The sequence below is a fragment of the Hippichthys cyanospilos genome, chromosome 3 (assembly GCF_059441005.1).
Source record: "Hippichthys cyanospilos isolate Australia breed blue-spotted pipefish chromosome 3, RoL_Hcya_1.0, whole genome shotgun sequence".
Classification (NCBI taxonomy): Eukaryota; Metazoa; Chordata; class Actinopteri; order Syngnathiformes; family Syngnathidae; genus Hippichthys; species Hippichthys cyanospilos.
Window position 1 is genome coordinate 14657964 of NC_142371.1, and position 16700 is coordinate 14674663.

The 16700-nt window shown below is 40.8% G+C and overlaps 1 protein-coding gene across 1 annotated transcript in view; it reads left to right on the forward strand.

Moving 5' to 3' along the window:
- rspo3 (R-spondin 3) overlaps nt 1-16700 on the forward strand; it is a 40601-nt gene that overhangs the window by 9760 nt on the left and 14141 nt on the right. The window contains exons 2-5 of the mRNA XM_088411045.1: nt 9101-9295; nt 9746-9889; nt 10264-10416; nt 14486-14671. Coding sequence (XP_088267171.1) covers nt 9101-9295; nt 9746-9889; nt 10264-10416; nt 14486-14671 — 678 coding nt within the window. The remainder of the gene's footprint in view (nt 1-9100; nt 9296-9745; nt 9890-10263; nt 10417-14485; nt 14672-16700) is intronic.

Here is a 16700-nt window from a genome sequence, read left to right on the forward strand (position 1 = left end):
GCCCCTACTTGGGTAGTTCGCTGAAGATCCAAGTTGCAACTAGGAGCTGAAATTGTTCAGGGTAAAGGCTGGAAGCTTCCCTACCCGGAATGATTTTGGGTGTGAAGGGAAAGGGAAACTAAAGCTACTCGGGAAACGCGAAAGAGTTCCTGCGGTGTGAAAGGGGTTATTCAACAGCCACCACCACATCAGCAAAATCGCTTCAGTTCTGGCAGAGAGAACCGGCCGCGTAATAATGGCATGTCAAGTTGCTGTTCTGCCTTCAAGGAATCACTGCATACACTCCAAAGTACTACTGTACATCACTGTGGCAGCCCTCGACCAGCTGACTATACATTGTTGTAATGCAGCTGCTATGTGTGTCACAAGACAAGAAATTCGATAACTCTAGCATCTTCTGCTTAAGTGGTTCACTTTGTCAGACACTGAGAGGGTGGACAGGATCCTTTTTTTGCCCTGATTGGGTGATGGCACAAAATTGACAAAATACTATCTCTGTTTTGCTTGAATGAGAGTGGATTCCTGTTTCAACACATTTTTAGTCGGAAGCAAAACATTCAACAATGACAGGGCCTGGTTCAATGCCCTGCTCAGGCAGCTGAGGAGTGGAAGGAGAAGGCCAGGCAGAATGCTGATGCGGCCAGATTCTCCTTCTGGAGAAGCGAGAAGTTAAATTTTTTTAACTTTTGTTGCGTCGCGGCAGCCAATCAGCTTCGGGAACGTTTAACGGCTCACACAGGGGGCAGGACAGTCCAAGGTTTACCAGCACAGGCTACCCACAATGCTGCAGTCTGCCTCCACTTTTGTTCTTCATTTACACCAACAGCTGTGTCTCTCTCCAGCCGTCAGTCAAACTACTCATGTCTGTGGATGACACCACCCCGGTAGGTTTTATCTCCGGGGAGGATGAGTCTGCCTACAGGGGCGAAATTGGACGACTGCTGAGGTTGTGCAGTATTTACAGCCTGGAAGTTAACACTCTCTAACACTATCTGCTGGGACCTGAAGTGGAAGCTGCGTATTGATCTTCTCATGAAGAAAGCCCAGCAGATGATGTACTTCTTGAGGTAGCTAAGGACATTTAATCTGCCAAAGACCATGATGACCCGGGTTTACACGGCCATCATTAAGTCCATCCTCACCTGGTTTCCTGCGGCTACAGTCCGGGATAAGGCCAAGCGGCAGCAGGTGATCAGATCAGTGGAGAAGGTGATCGTGTGTGCCCTCCACCCCCTAGGTTCCCTTCATGACATCAGGGCTCTGAGGAGAGATAGGAGGACAATGGCAGACCCCTCCCACCCGGGCCAGACTCTTTTCAACATCCTCGTTCACGGTAGAAGGCTACGACTGCACAAAACTACCTGTAACCAATATAAACTCTGTTTTTTTACCCTCAGCAGCCCAACTGATAATTCAGGTGCCCCCCCCCAGCTCTAATTTGCACTACACCTACCGACATAAATGGTGATTTAAAAATCTGACTGAATCCAACATTAACTACTGCCTCTTTTGCGCATGGTGTTAGTTTAACTCTGCTTGCCTGGCTACCTGTGATCATCTGAGCTTTGCTGAGGAAGTGGGTTGGATCCATATTTCAGCACAAGGCACGGTTTCCTTACCTTCCAAGGTGCAGGTTTTAGTGGTGGATTACCCCATCCTCCCTAAGGCCTTATCTACATGTAGCCAGAGATCTTGCAAACGGGCAGTAAAAATGTCTCTGTTTTGCTATATGTGTCTGGGCTTTTTATTTTTTCATCAAAATCGAATGTTTCAAAACCTCCGGCCAAAGCCTCCAGTTTTGTGGTTGCATGTAACCAGCTTCAATGGAGATTTGCATCATAGCATGACTCTTTTTTTCCCACCAAAGAGACAGATACCAGTGCCGTCAGAGGCGGATATGCTTTCTGATTGGACATCTCAGAGGCAGAAGTTCTTTCTGATTGGACAAAATTTGAGACGTTACTGCTGCCTAGCGACTTTACATGCTTGTACACGAATTTGAAATTGCACCATGCAGTTTCATATAGGCGTGACTTTTTTAAATAAGCAAACAACTTCATAGGGGAGACTATGAAGCCAGTTGCATGTGGACAAGGCCTAAATTAAAGCAATGCAGAAGTTTTGAGGCATGATTAATTTTTAGAACCGGTTCTTCTTTGCCCATGCGGTCCACTTCCTGCAGCCTCTTTACGACACCTTGTGAAATAAGAAAGTAAAAGACACTCTTCAGTGGCAAGTGCATGCCTTTCAGTAAGCTAAGCAAGCCCTTGCAAATGCAGCCCTCCTGAAACACCCATCTATACAGCGTAAATGGCCTTGACTACTGATGCATCTGACAACTGCTGTAGGAGCAGTGGTGGAGCAGCCGATGAGAAATATTTGGCAGCTCCTTGCATTTTTTTTTTTTTGTCGTAAGTTGTGGGATAGCAAGCACAAGTGTAGTGTTTTCTAATTTTTTATTAAAAAAAAAAACTCAAAGCACTGAGGGAGTGAAAGATCAAGTGTGAAGAGAGAGAGAAAAAATGAGACAGAGAAAGAGAGAGAGAGAGAATCCTTTGTTTGTCCCATAGTGAAGATGTTTTTTTTGGTCGATTTTTGCTGCTTATAGTCCGGAAAATACGGTATATATATATATATATATATATATATATATATATATATATATATATATATATATATATATTCCAGAGCCTTGTAGCGGCTACTGCAAAGGCTCAGTCCCCACGAGTCTTTAGCCTAGTCTTATGCGGAGCCAGCAGCAGCTGGTCAACAGACCGAAGGGCTCGAACAGGTGTGTGATTGTGCAGGAGTTCAGCTAAGTAAGGGGGGGGGGCATGGCCATTTAGGGCTTTGAAGGTGATCAGTAATATTTAAAATTTTATTCGGAAAGGAATGGGTAGCCAATGCAGAGAGGCCAGTACTGGAGTGATGTGCGAATGTTTCTTAGTATGGGTGAGGAGACGAGCAACTCCGTTTCAAACCAACTGAAGCCGACTGATTGAGAACTGGTCGAGCCCAATGAGAAAGGAGTTGCAGTAATCTAACCTTGATGAAATGAAGCAATGATAACACGCTCCAAATCTGCCTGTGTGAGACAAGTCTTGGTTTTAGCAAGGAGCCTCAGCTGGAAGAAACTGGTGGCTTGCGAAACTATTTGGCCCCCTTGAACTTTGTGACCTTTTGCCACATTTCAGGCTTCAAACAAAGATATAAAACTGTAATTTCTTGTGAAGACTCAACAACAAGTGGGACAAAATCATGAAGTGGAATGCACTTTATTGGATATTTTAAACTTTTTTAACAAATAAAAAATGAAAAATTGGGCGTGCAAAATCATTCAGCCCCTTTGAGTTAATACTTTGTAGCACCACCATTTGCTGCAATCACAGCTGCAAGTCGCTTGGGGTATGTCTCTATCAGTTTTGCACATGAAACTGATATTTTTGCCCATTCCTCCTTGCAAAACAGCTCGAGCTCAGTGAGGTTGGATGGAGAGCGTTTGTGAACAGCAGTTTTCAGTTCTTTCCACAGATTCTCAATTGAATTGAGGTCTGGACTTTGACTTGGCCATTATAACACCTTGATATGTTTTTTGGTGAACCATTCTATTGTAGCTTTTGCTTTATGTTTTGGATCATGGTCTTGTTGGAAGACAAATCTCCGTCCCAAGCGCAGATGGATATGTTAGTGGCCCTAATGCTTAATAGACAACTGTAATAGTCAATTGAGCCATGAGTTCACCATCTAGAGGGCTCACGTTGAACGTGCTGTGACTGGAGGCTCACTGCACGATGTCTATCTGTACCATATTGATCCACCATGTTTAACGTGTTAAGTACTTAAATAAAATTATTTACAACTTATTTACAAATTATTTACGAAAAAGAAAAAAAATGTTGGCGACGTGGCGACAGTAAGGCCAGCTACAAAGCCTCATATTAAATGTGACATGTACGCGCTCTGTGACTGTATACTCAGCATGGGAGGCAGCGCTATGCAGGTCAAGCAATCGTGGCTGTTAGGCTGTGACAATCCCTGTGTCCTTTACAAGAGTGTTTCTTCTCTGACGTTTTAAAGCAAATTCAAACATACGATAGAAAATGTTTTCTTGTTGGAACTGAAACGCACAGACAAACCGTACAAGTCATTGAAGTCTTCTTGAGGAAAGAAAGAAGAATGGATTTTGTGTTGAATAAAGTGTTTTGGGAGACAGCTGTTTTTTTGTGAGTGGAAGCATTTTATTGATGTATTTTTTATGTTTGGTAATTTTACTTTGATCATATTCAGTTAATTTTAAATTAAACCAATCTCTCTCCCTCCAGTCACACTATATACACAACACTATTGTAACATTTAATGTGGTGTTTTTGAAGCGCTTGAAAAAATAAGAAAAAAAATCATGATACAAAAGCGACTGTGGAGCGAATTGATATAAAAAAAAATTACGAAAGTAAGGCATTTCAAAACTGATAGACGATATTTCGGAAAATGAAAGTCATATTGCAATATTGCAATATGCGTATGTATTCAAAGAGGTTTTATTGTCATATGTTTAAAGTGAAATTATTATTTGGCTTGCTTCCAAAGTAGACTACATTTCATAATCGAGTAAATAAGAATCAAAGATTAGGGAAAACATTCTTGAGATCGCAGTGAACATGGTTACAGAGGCAATGTCCATGGTTACAATGATGCACCCCTCAAAAGCACACATACGCATTACTGGGCTACACAGGCTATTTTCCAGAGCATTATAACATCAATAAACCCACATCAGCAAGTCAAACTTATCATTATATGTGCCAATACTTAAGTAATAATAATTTCAAATTATTTGTCTACATTTTAAAAAGTCCACCAAGAGCAGGCAAGCTTTAAGAAGATTAACAAGATTTAACAAGATTGTATGCTAAATTACAAATCGCAATTTAATACCAGTGTCACATCTGGGCATGGTGAGTTTGGAGATGGAAGGAACGGGATCCAAAAAATGCAAGAAATTTAAGAAATTTAAGAAATATTTGGTTCAAAAAATGAAGTTTTAATCAGGAAATGAGGCAGGACCGAACCGAAAACAAAACAGGACAAAGTAGCAACAAAAATTTGAAACTAAAATTAACTCACAGGTAACACAAGGAGACAGTGACAGGTAACTCAGAAATGCAAGGAGGACCACAACATAAGACAGCCAGGTAAGATAATGACCATATATATATATATATATATATATATATATATATATATATATATATATATATATATATATATATATATATATATATATATATATATATAGTATATTAGTTGTCAGGTCATCTTACCTGGCTTATTGTATATATATATACCTGGCTTATTGTATATATATATATATATATATATATATATATATATATATATATATATATATATATATATATATATATATATATATGAATTGAATTGAATTTCTTACTACAGCACAGAAACAACAACACATACATAGGTGGATTTAAACAGGGCAGGCTTAACCTTGATTGTGTAAGCAACGGTCAAAGCTGCAGACCAAATTTTATGTACTGCAATTCCCAAAATAAATTATGCTTTTTTTTTTTTTTCCAAAAGATAAAGAACAAAAGTATGGGTGTGTCTTATAAACGGTGACTTAAAGATTACATTTTTTTTCAATGGAATTTAAGAAAGATTGCATCTGTTAGCCATATACAGTGGTACCTCGGTACTCGACCGCCTCTATACTCGACGAAATCGGTGCTCGACCAAAAAAATCAAGTAGGTAATGCATCGGACCTCGAACAGATTTTCGGTTCTCGACTAGCCGAGCCGAGCCGAGCCGAGCCGAGCCGACCCGAACGCGCTCCTCGGCCCTTCTCGGCCAGCGGGTAAGCGCCAATTCAACTCAGACCGCCAGCGAAGTAAGACGTTTGTTCGAGTATTTCTTCCCGGATTTAAACTTTTTCGTGTTGCTCTAGCCCTTAATAATGGGTCCAAAGAAAGACAGTGATAAGGGGAAGGCAAAGAGGAAAACAATGAGGACCACTATTGAACCGAAGAAGGAAATTATAGCAAAATATGAACGCGGTGTACCTCGCGTCGCAGTTAGCTAGCGTCATCATGGAAGGAGTAACTCCCTCCCGTCCTCTCCACATCCATTCCTGTATGCCATCAACCACTCTCCAAAACGTAAGTAAATTATACAAAATGGTTTATAATGCTTTATTTATCTTTATCTTTATCATGTACTGCTTGTGCACATTTACTTGTGCACACATACTTTCCATTATTTCTTATGGGAAAATTGCTTTCGGTGTTCGAACAAATCGGTGCTCGACCACCACCTCAGAATGGATTATGGTCGAGTACCGAGGTACCACTGTAACCCAATTTATGAAGTACAGATGCACATTCCTTTATTGGACATATTCTTACCTAGGGTAATTACAGTAAAAGGACCAGCTAGACGAGAGGCAGCGAGGATGAACAATCTGGGCTAACGCTCAGATGCTTTTTAGCTGCAAATACTGCCTTATTTTCAATAAAAGAAGTGAGCACACTGAACCAGCATCCGAGTTCATCCTTGTTCACACACGACTAGGATAGCTTTCAAGAACAAAGTGGTTGTTGTAGTGGGGCAGGTTAGGGACCATGACATTGCCACAAGGTTTGGGCCAACAGGCTAATGGCCCTCAGAGTGTGAGCTAAAGTGAAGCTCGTCTCCTATCAAACAGGATAACAAGGAGGTAGGGTTTACATTTATTTCAACAGGACTCCATGAAAATGCCCCCAACACTCGTTTGTGCACTCAAACGTTCCTGCTGCTGTGCTGCGACTCCCGGCTCCTCTCTCTAACTAGCTTGCCCACTCAATCACCTGCAAGCCTCACAGCTGTCAAAAGGCACCATGCTAGCAACAAATATATAATTCATGAATATTACTACAAGAAAATATGCTAAAATTACAAAAATGTTTCTTATTCAATTTGCTAAATTTATATATTGTCACTAAAACTACTGGTGCTATACACAGTAACACAGAAAATACCAGAATTTGACCCTGAAATTAAGGGTACGTCCTATACACAAGTGTGTCCTATATTTGAGGAAATACAGTAATTACCTTCTACCCACCAAGGGTAAAGGTTGTTTGACTAGGGCTAAAACTTCCTGTTCAGAACCTGGTGAGAAAACTGTCAAGATCTTGAACAATCTGTTATGTGGAACTAAAGCCAGATAAAATTGAGGGTGGGAACATTTAATCATGAAATAATCTTGAAAAAAACTAACTCTGGAAGAAATTAAAGCAGCTAAGTCATCAAACTCCTCTGTGGGCAATCACCTTTTTGTGGTGGAGGGGTTTTGTGTGTCTCAATGTTCCAAGGAACTAAGTTGTCTGGGTTTTTATGATGGCTGGGCCTGCACCCATGGGGACCACCCAGGATCAGCCCAAAGTTGGAATGTGGGTCACCCTTCTCATAGGTTCCTCACCTGTTGGAGAGGCCATAGTGGTTGGTGTAGTGTAAACTGGGCAGCAACCAAAAGGCTACTCCTGCAACATCGACCAAGAGTCACGTTTCAAGAGAGATTTATTGTCATATGCATAGTTGTAGTACACAGTGAAATTCTTATTCTGTTCACTTCTCGAGCAGCAGACGACATTCCATAAGCAAACAATAAATAAAGAGCAATAAATCAATAAATAGCAATACAAACATAGACAATGGTGCCAATAGCGTAGTGCATAATATCATGTAGTGCAAGATGTTAGTGCAAAATATTGTTTATGTATGTCACTAGGAGACTGATTAGTTTGTGAGGAATTTGTTAAGAATCCAGATGGCTTGTGGGTAGAGGCTGTTTATCCTGGCCCTCAGGCTCCTGTAGCACCTGCCCAATGGTAGCATTTCAAACAGATCGTTTTGTGGGTGTGCCTTGTCCTTTATGATGTTTCGTGTCCTCTGCAGAACCCTGGTGTGGTAAATGTCCTGCAGTGAGGGTAAGGCTGCTCCACAGATGTGCTGTGAGGACTTGATCACACGCTGGAGAGCCTTCCTGTCTTGTGCCGTGCAGTTGCCGGACCAGACTGTGTTGGAGGTGGAGAGGACACTTTGGATTGTGTATCTGTAGAAGTTGTCAAGAATCTTTGCTGACATGCCAAATTTCTTGAGTCTCCACAAGAAGTACAGTCTCATCAATGAACTGTCGTTTGTGCGGTTCCACCTGCACTGGTGTCTGATGTGATCTAACCAGATGCAAGGTTTAGATCAGGAGGCCCCAACCACCCCGTCCACTGGCCCACGGCTTGGTACCTGTCCGTGGATCAACTTGTACTGGGCCGCACCCGAAACAATTAATTATTTCTATTTTATGTATTATCTGAGTCTGAGTGTGACAGATATTTATTTTTGAAAAACCTTTTATTTTGAAAATTGTCCTTGATTGTCTTTGATTTGTTTCAGTCACTTGAGAGCAAAAATTTCACCCACAGAGTATAGCGAAATGAGTAAAAAATTTTGGGGGGGAAGGGGAAAATGCCCAGACAACAGAAGAGCCTACAACTTTGAAGAAAAAGATTCTAACAGGCAATACTAGCAGTAGTACTCGAAAAAATGATTTATCAAGATAAAAAAAATTCAGTGCTGCTTTCTAGAAAATCCAGGTGAATCTAGCATGGCTGTGCAAGAAGATGATCAACTGCTGAGGATTGCAAATGATGGCAGCATTAAAAGTATTCTTGAAATTTCCAACAACCTATCTGTATTGAAGTGGAGCTTTCTGTTTGTTTTTGAAAAGGACTACCTGCTACTCTCTAGTCAGACGATCAAATATGGAGTCTCGTAATCTGCAAGAGAGTGTGAAGGGACAAGTAAAAGAAAAGCTTCTTAAAGGTTTGGTGGGAGGAACTACAAGAAGCAAGGCAAAGTCCTCATATTAGTATATGTCCATGTTAAATTCACTTATCTGTCAGGGTTGTCTCATTCTAGCAGAGTTGAATGAAAGGTTATTTGTTCAAGCAAAAACATGTGGCCACTAAAAAAAATGTTATACTGAAGACTTATTTCTTTTACACAACAGAAATTAAATAATAGGCAATTATTTCTTCTCAACAGAAACTTCTGGTGTGAATTCAGTGTGCCAGCATGGTGGCTGTCTAACCTGCTCTGACTACAATGGCTGCCTTTCCTGCAAACCACGTTTCTTCATGCATTTGGATAGAATTGGAATGAAGCAGATCGGGGTGTGCCTGACATCCTGTCCTCCAGGCTTTTACGGCACCCGCTCACGAGAAAGAAATACCTGCACAAGTAAACATTTGGGTGTCTTATCTTTAAATGAACGCAGAATTAGCAAAACCGTAGATGCCAGAAATGTGTGTGAATAGATAGTATACAATATTTGTAAAATTATTACTCAAACTGCAACACAAAAAGCATCAATTTATAAATTTTGTATACTGCTGGTCCTTATTAGGGTTGTGTGTGATCGTATGCCTGAAATCTATTTTTCCCCAGGCAACATGTGGTAAATGCATTTCACTTGCTAAAAAAATCAAATTTTTAAGCAAATGAAATTAAAAAGTGTATGAACTGTAAAGCACAATCCGTCTTTAGTTATTTGCAATGAATTCCTGACAGTGGGACATATATAGACGCACATGTAGTAATACACTTTTTTTTTATCAAAAGTAAACACGCAACGATTTGTGCCATCTAAAAAAAAAAATACCGATGGTGGGTTTATGTTTCTCTGTCAAGAGTGCAGACCTGAGTGTGACTCCTGCTTCAACAAGAAATTCTGCATACGCTGTCGAATAGGGTTCTACCTTCACCGAGGTGATTGCCGAGAGAACTGCCCTGAGGACATGGTCTGCAGCGATACACAGAGGGAGTGTGTTCCCAGTGAGTATTCAGCTTCAAGAGACCCATATAAAATATAACGTTTCATGAATGCAGTATGATAACCAAATTCTTCACCAAAACGCATCATCTACAAGTTGGCAATGGTGTGAAGATGCTGTATAACAGTGGTCCCCAACCTTTTGATCACCGCGGACCGGTCAACCTTAGATTTATATTGCGGACCGGGGGGGCTGGCTGCTCTAAAAACCACATCACAAACGTATCAACTGTATGAACATTATTTCGGGTGCAGCCCACGCGGCCCGGTACCAGTTGATCCACGGAGCGGTACCGGTCCGCGGACCGGGGGTTGGGGACCACTGCTGTATAAGACCTCGTTTGAAATGTTGTACATACGTTTTGTATTCATATAGTTGCAGAGTGCCCTGCAGGGTGTGAGTTGTGTGTGAACAGCAAGACATGTACTAGGTGCCTGCCAGGCCTGTACCTGCTCAATAGAAAATGTCACCGCGTCTGTCCAGATGACTATGAACCCAATGACAAACTCATGGAGTGTGTACCACAAGGTTAGTCATGTTCACTTTACTCCATGATCGCATGCGGATATAATAATGAATCAAATGCTTTCACGTGTTGCTCTACAAATAGGCATGGGACGATATCAGATTCTAACAGTATGATAATCTTGAGCAAAAATATCATAAAATTGCAGAACTGAAATTACAGCTGTAAAGTATATATATATATATATATATATATATATATATATATATATATATATATATATATATATATATTTTTTTTTTTTTGCTAAATAGCCATTTTCCTACATTGTAAAAACTGTTTTAATTATTTTATAAAACATATGACTCGCCATGTGTTACTTTCAAAGGCATTTACCATGCTAAATTAAACTAAATATGTAAATAAAATGAATAAAAATGAAAAAAAAAAACTTCAGTGAGCTAATCGGGGTTTGCCAACCTATAAACATTTACATCAATTCTTTCTGATTGAATACATCTGCCTTAAATTGAAATACGGGCACTTTGTATTAAATAAGTACAAATCTACAGTACAACAATATTTTAAAATATAATTGATCACTCTATGGTAGATTTTTTTCAAATAAGTGATTCAACCAGTGGCGTGGCTTTCACGCGTACCCCTTCTGTGATGTCAAAACCCTCGAATAAATAGCCCTCTTGCGCACACGTACGCATTACTGGGCTACACAGGCTATTATCCGAAGCTTTCAACGTCAATAAACCCGCACCAGCCATTAAAACGTGTCATTGTATGTGATGCTGTCAAAACTTTAAAAAAAGTAATAATTTAAAATAAATACCCACGAAATTTTATGTAGTCCAAATTATAAATTGCAGTTTAATATTAGAAGAACATCATTTTATTTCTTGACTATTTCTTGAATATGAATGAAATAAAATATCACAAACATATTAAAATTGAAACAATTAAGGCTTGCACTCACCAAAAAAAAAACGGCGGTCACAATCGATCAGTCTTTTCAATATCTCCTGATTTTTCTAGAGCTCTTCATGCTCTCTTTCTCTTGGCACTGAGATGTACAGTGTATCCACTCGGGTATTCCCAAAAGTTTTTTAAAAGCACTGTAGCATATTGAGGAGCTCTCCTTACCTTCGAACTGAGATGTGCAATACTGTATATCCACTCGGGTGTCCCAAGAAGTTTTTAAAAGCGCTGTGGCACGTGTGTGCAGCCGTGCTTTGGTGTCTCATTGCTGCCTTGGTTAAACAATTGAAGTTTACAAATCCATTGTAGCTCCAAACACTAAATCGATCCTTTGCAGACAAAAGGCATTCCCAGCAGAACTATTTGCCAGAGTTAGCTCACACCCTTGCTAGCACAGTCAGAAATATGGCCAAGTCGGGACAGGTTAGCTAATAGCTACACTACGCCTCTAACGCAATCATCCAAAGCCAACACCGTGTAGCTTGGTTGTTGAGCATTGCACCACCTCTCTGCAGGGAGCATCCACTCACGCGAGGAAGCCTCTAGGTGGCGATCTTATGACTCGATTGACTACTACAGCTGTAATAAGTATACGGGGCGCTCACATCTCGATCTGTGCTAGCGCAGAAGCCCACAACTGTTGAAGTGAATGCCCCAGCGCCACCGAGAGCAGGCAGATTAAATACAGCCTGGCGACACAAGTTCGCTGAATTCTAATTGGCTAAAAACTCCAACTTAAAACTAAAACACTAGAAGGAGCATAACCAAATGGATATAATATGAAAAACCATAAAAACAGAATATGGAGAATAATTTTATAAATTAAAAAAATATAAAATATATACATGTAATAAAAATGAATCCAAATTGAAATATTATAATTATTATAATTTATTATAGTTATGATAATGATGTCAGGTTATATGAGGCCAGCACAGAAGGCCTTGCTGGCCCTGATGGTCCACCTCCCTCTCTCTCTCTCTCTCTCTCTCTCTCGCTCTCTCTCTCTCTCTCTCTCTCTCTCTCTCTCTCTCTCACTCACTCATTCGCTAGGTCGTAGCTCACTCGCAACTGTGCAGTAATTAACTGCAGTAGCAGTCTTTACAGTGGAACTGGCACCTACAAACCAGAAAGTAGACAATGTGATTGGCTGCTGCAGCAGAAGAGAACTCACGTATGATACACTATAAAAGCTGCATACTGCAGTTACCTGTTAAGGAAAAAACCTACCAGTTCTGGCAGATTTGATCACTCCTTTTCTTAAGTCCTCTTTTTTAAAAGTTGAAAACAGACCGCCTCAAACCAAGGTGGCCCAGGCGAGATGAGTCTGAAAAATGAAAGTACTATAAGGGCCTTTCAAACCGCAGGAACTCTTCTGCTGAACCCTTGTAGCATGAGTTCTCTTATCTGTTCACACCAAAAAACGTCCAGGTAGGGAAGGTTTCGTAAGCTACTCAGAACCTTTATAGCTCCTAGTTGCAACTAGGGCCTCTGCCTCTGTACACAGGTCACTCGAGGGGGGCGTGCTGCGCTAACTTGTGCTAACTAACGCTGATTGGTTGGTTAAACTTGGGGCTGTGTGGTTTCTGGATCAGCAGCCGCCATTACGCTGTTTTCACTGTGGACAGTTTAATATTTTGAAATAATGGAAGGAGAGAAAATTGATTGGTGGATGGGTGTTCTGAACAGACTCTACTGCATATTGACGGAGAAGAGGACATCCAACTCCAATTTGCTTCAACGACAAAAAAAAGGCGAGTCGCTGACCGGAATGCCCATCATGAGCTATTAAAAACAAAAATAAAAACACACGGACAGAGCACCGACTGAAGGAGATTTATGTCCTGGCGAACTGGATCAGTAATCCGCTACATTTGGTGCTCAATCCGTGTATTCTTTTTATAGCATTTTGTCAACATGCCGAGAGACAGCAGGTATCGGCAAACGCGCCCGTCAGCGACTTCACCCCCTTTTGTTGTTGAAGTAAATTGGTGTTGAGTCACGGAACACACGGATCACACAGCAAGTGCATCGAGTCAACGTTCGACCAGTGATCAGAAATCCTACCACAACTGGAGCCCAGTCCGTGGCATGCACTTCCCTGAACGCTCTGCACCTCAAAGCACATGCAGGGGGGGGGACAGAAATCGCTTGGCTATGTGGAAGCTTCAATCAGCGCCCGTGTCAACTGTTTTCGTGTCCTCCGGCACGCTCTCCACGATGCAAGCCCCTCAAAAGAACACGGACCCACACCCACCAACTGCTATCAGTGTAGATGGTCCTTTTTACCATGTACTAGATGATCTAGGTTTTCTTTGGTCCTAGGAGAGGATTTCCCATGTCTTGCTGAAATGTCATTGAAGTTGAACCCAATTAAGCTAGCTTCCCGTCACTAAGCACTCGCTGAAAGTGGGAAAGTACTCGCCCCGCCAACAACACCTAGTTTTGTTGATAGATTGTGTAACATGTTATTTACTATGTTTGGGGTTTTCATTTATTTACATTTGATTTCTACTTTGAATGGACATGTTCTTAGTTAACGCATTTGAGTGACATGTGCAAGAAAGAGAGGGAGCGGTGCATTAAAGCGAGAGTGATGTGAAAGGGAGATAAAATAATAAAGACTAGAACACACATCGATCCTGTCGTGTTGTGCTATTTAGTGGGAAGACAGCAAAATTAGTACTCACGGTTTTACCCATCGGGAATCCAAGAAGCTTCCTCCTTTCCTTTTTCAAGTTTACATATTGCACAGCTTAAATAACGTATATGCATTTTTGATTATGATTAGCATCAAGCTAACAGAGCTGCAAATAAAGAAAAAACTAATTAGGTTCCATTCCCATGATGTGTTTACCAGCTTCTTTAGCTAATCATCTTGCTTGTCATCATCTTATTAAATGACGCAAACTTGTGGCCCATCGATAAGGGACTTCGGACTCAGAACCCCTGTAACCAGGAACTCAGAGTTCCTGGACTGTTTGGTGTGAAAAGGGACCCTATGACTAAGAAAATGGTTCAAACAAGTGTGTTAATAATTTACATCATCACAACAACCTCCAACAATGTAGAATTTGAACAGCAAGTCCTTAACACAAAAAAAACACATGTATAACAACCTCATCCTTTTTTCCCCTTCAGTCCACTGTGAAGTAGTTGAGTGGACTCAATGGAGTCCTTGCTCTCGATCAGGTCGAACCTGTGGCTTCAAACGGGGGCAGGAGAGCCGCACACGCCAGGTACTGCAGTACCCATCGCATTTTGGCAGACCATGTCCTGAGCTCTCTGAAGTGAAGCATTGTCTGGTCAACAAGACAACATGTCCAGGTTAGTAGAAAGGTGATGATGAAATAAAGGAGCATGATAGCCTTGTCATGGAATAGCAAGACTTTCTAGTTATGTTAATGCACCTGAGTATACAGCCTTATTAAAATGTATCAGACAACAAAATGTCCCCCAAAGACCCCAAGCTTTCTTTAAAGAAAAAACAAAATATTACAAGTACAAATAATAAAATTCTATTAGGTAAAATAAAAAATCTTCCTGTTAACCTGTCATTTAGCTATTATTTGTTAACCGCTGAAAAGATGTAGAAGTCCAGACCTCTCTGCTTTTATAATCACAGCGAGGCTTTCTTCCGCTCAGGACTTTGACTGTTTACTCAGAGGATTGTCTTTGTCATTAGAGGAAGGACAGTTGGGTTTTGAGTGATGGGGGGCATGCATTAACTCTTAATGTGGAAATTGTGTGAATCCCACAAGATCTCTTGGGTTTTTAAACGAGTACTACCACAAACCTGCCAAATGAACATGAGCATTTCTGACAAATTGAGAGAAAACTGCTCTTCAGACAGACTTGTCTCTATATAAACCTCTATGGTTTTTTGTGTCAACCATTTGTGTGGTTGCTGAGGGTGCTTGGTGGCTACAGCTGGATATTTTGTGGTCGGGCTCTGTGGTGTTAAATGACAGATCATAGACAAGCTCAGATCCAGCCTGGGGGCCTCAAATTTACAGAACAAACGTGTGTGTGTGTGTGATCGTCTGCGTGTGTATGTGTGTGTGTGATGCAGCAGACGGGCAGTTCATTCTAGAGCAGAAAGCCAACCTAACATCAACATCCTACCCAAGGGAAGCATGCAGAGGCTAGCAGAGCAGTATTGGTTTAGCCCTACAGCTGCCAACACATACTTTCGTATTCACAATTTGAGAGAAACTCCACATTTGAAAAATTTGTGAAAGCTTCTTTATTGAAAATTGCTGCTTTGCTACTGCATAATCAAATCAATGTTGTAACTCATGGTGATAAGTTATGAAAAGTCAATTAGAGATGTAACAAAAACTGAGATATTGCAATATTAAAATTGCCCAATATCATTAACATGCTACAACATGAAAATCAGCACATTTACGGTATTTAAGAAAAACAAACAAACAAAAACACATAGTTCAGACAGAAACGCTATTCTGAACTATGTAGGCTGTGATAATTTATACCTGACGATAGAATAACTGGCTCAACCTGTGTCATTGCTATTATGTACGCAAACACAGTACAGTGGGATTCCTGTTTACAAGATTAATCCGTTCCGCGGTTTGGATCGTAATGCGAATTCGCCGTATGGCGGACAATCCAACCCTATGTTAATTAGCTAGTGTGTGTAAAACCCCAGGTAAAAGCACCAAAATTGTTTATACATATTAAAAATTGGTAACAAGATAGTATAGTATATGCTACTTATATATAATATAAATGTATACAATTAAATAACATCATTAAACAATCAATCAAATTTTATTTGTATAGCCCTGAATCACTGAAGTCTCAAAGGGCTTCACAGATGAAAAGAGGTCATGTCGAGACTTCTTTTGAAAAAAGAAGTCATACAATCATCCTTTTGGTGTCGTGTACACAACAGCATCCCCTGTCAAAGCTCTCAGAAGGGGAAGGAAAAATTCAAAAACCCCAATTTGGGGAAAATCAGAAACCTTCAGAAAGGACCACAGGTGGGAGGAGTCCCCTTCCAGGCCCACAGGTTGAAGTAGATGCAGCATGTACCAAATACAGACAAAGAGATACACAATATAGTTAAATACAGGTACACAATATAGATTACAGAAAACATATTGTGCTACATAGTGGAATGATGACTTGACAGCAGGCAAAGTCATTGGGCAGGAACCTTCCCACAGTCCAACCAAGTGGACCTCAGATGGTTGATCTCTCAACTCACGATGGTCTATCAGCGCAGGGCCAAATGGGGGCGGTCAAGTCAACCTTCATCATCTAGCTAGCCTCCTCTCTGAGCCTGAAGAAGGAGGGAGGAAAAAGAAGAAAAAAGCTGCAGACAGGCACA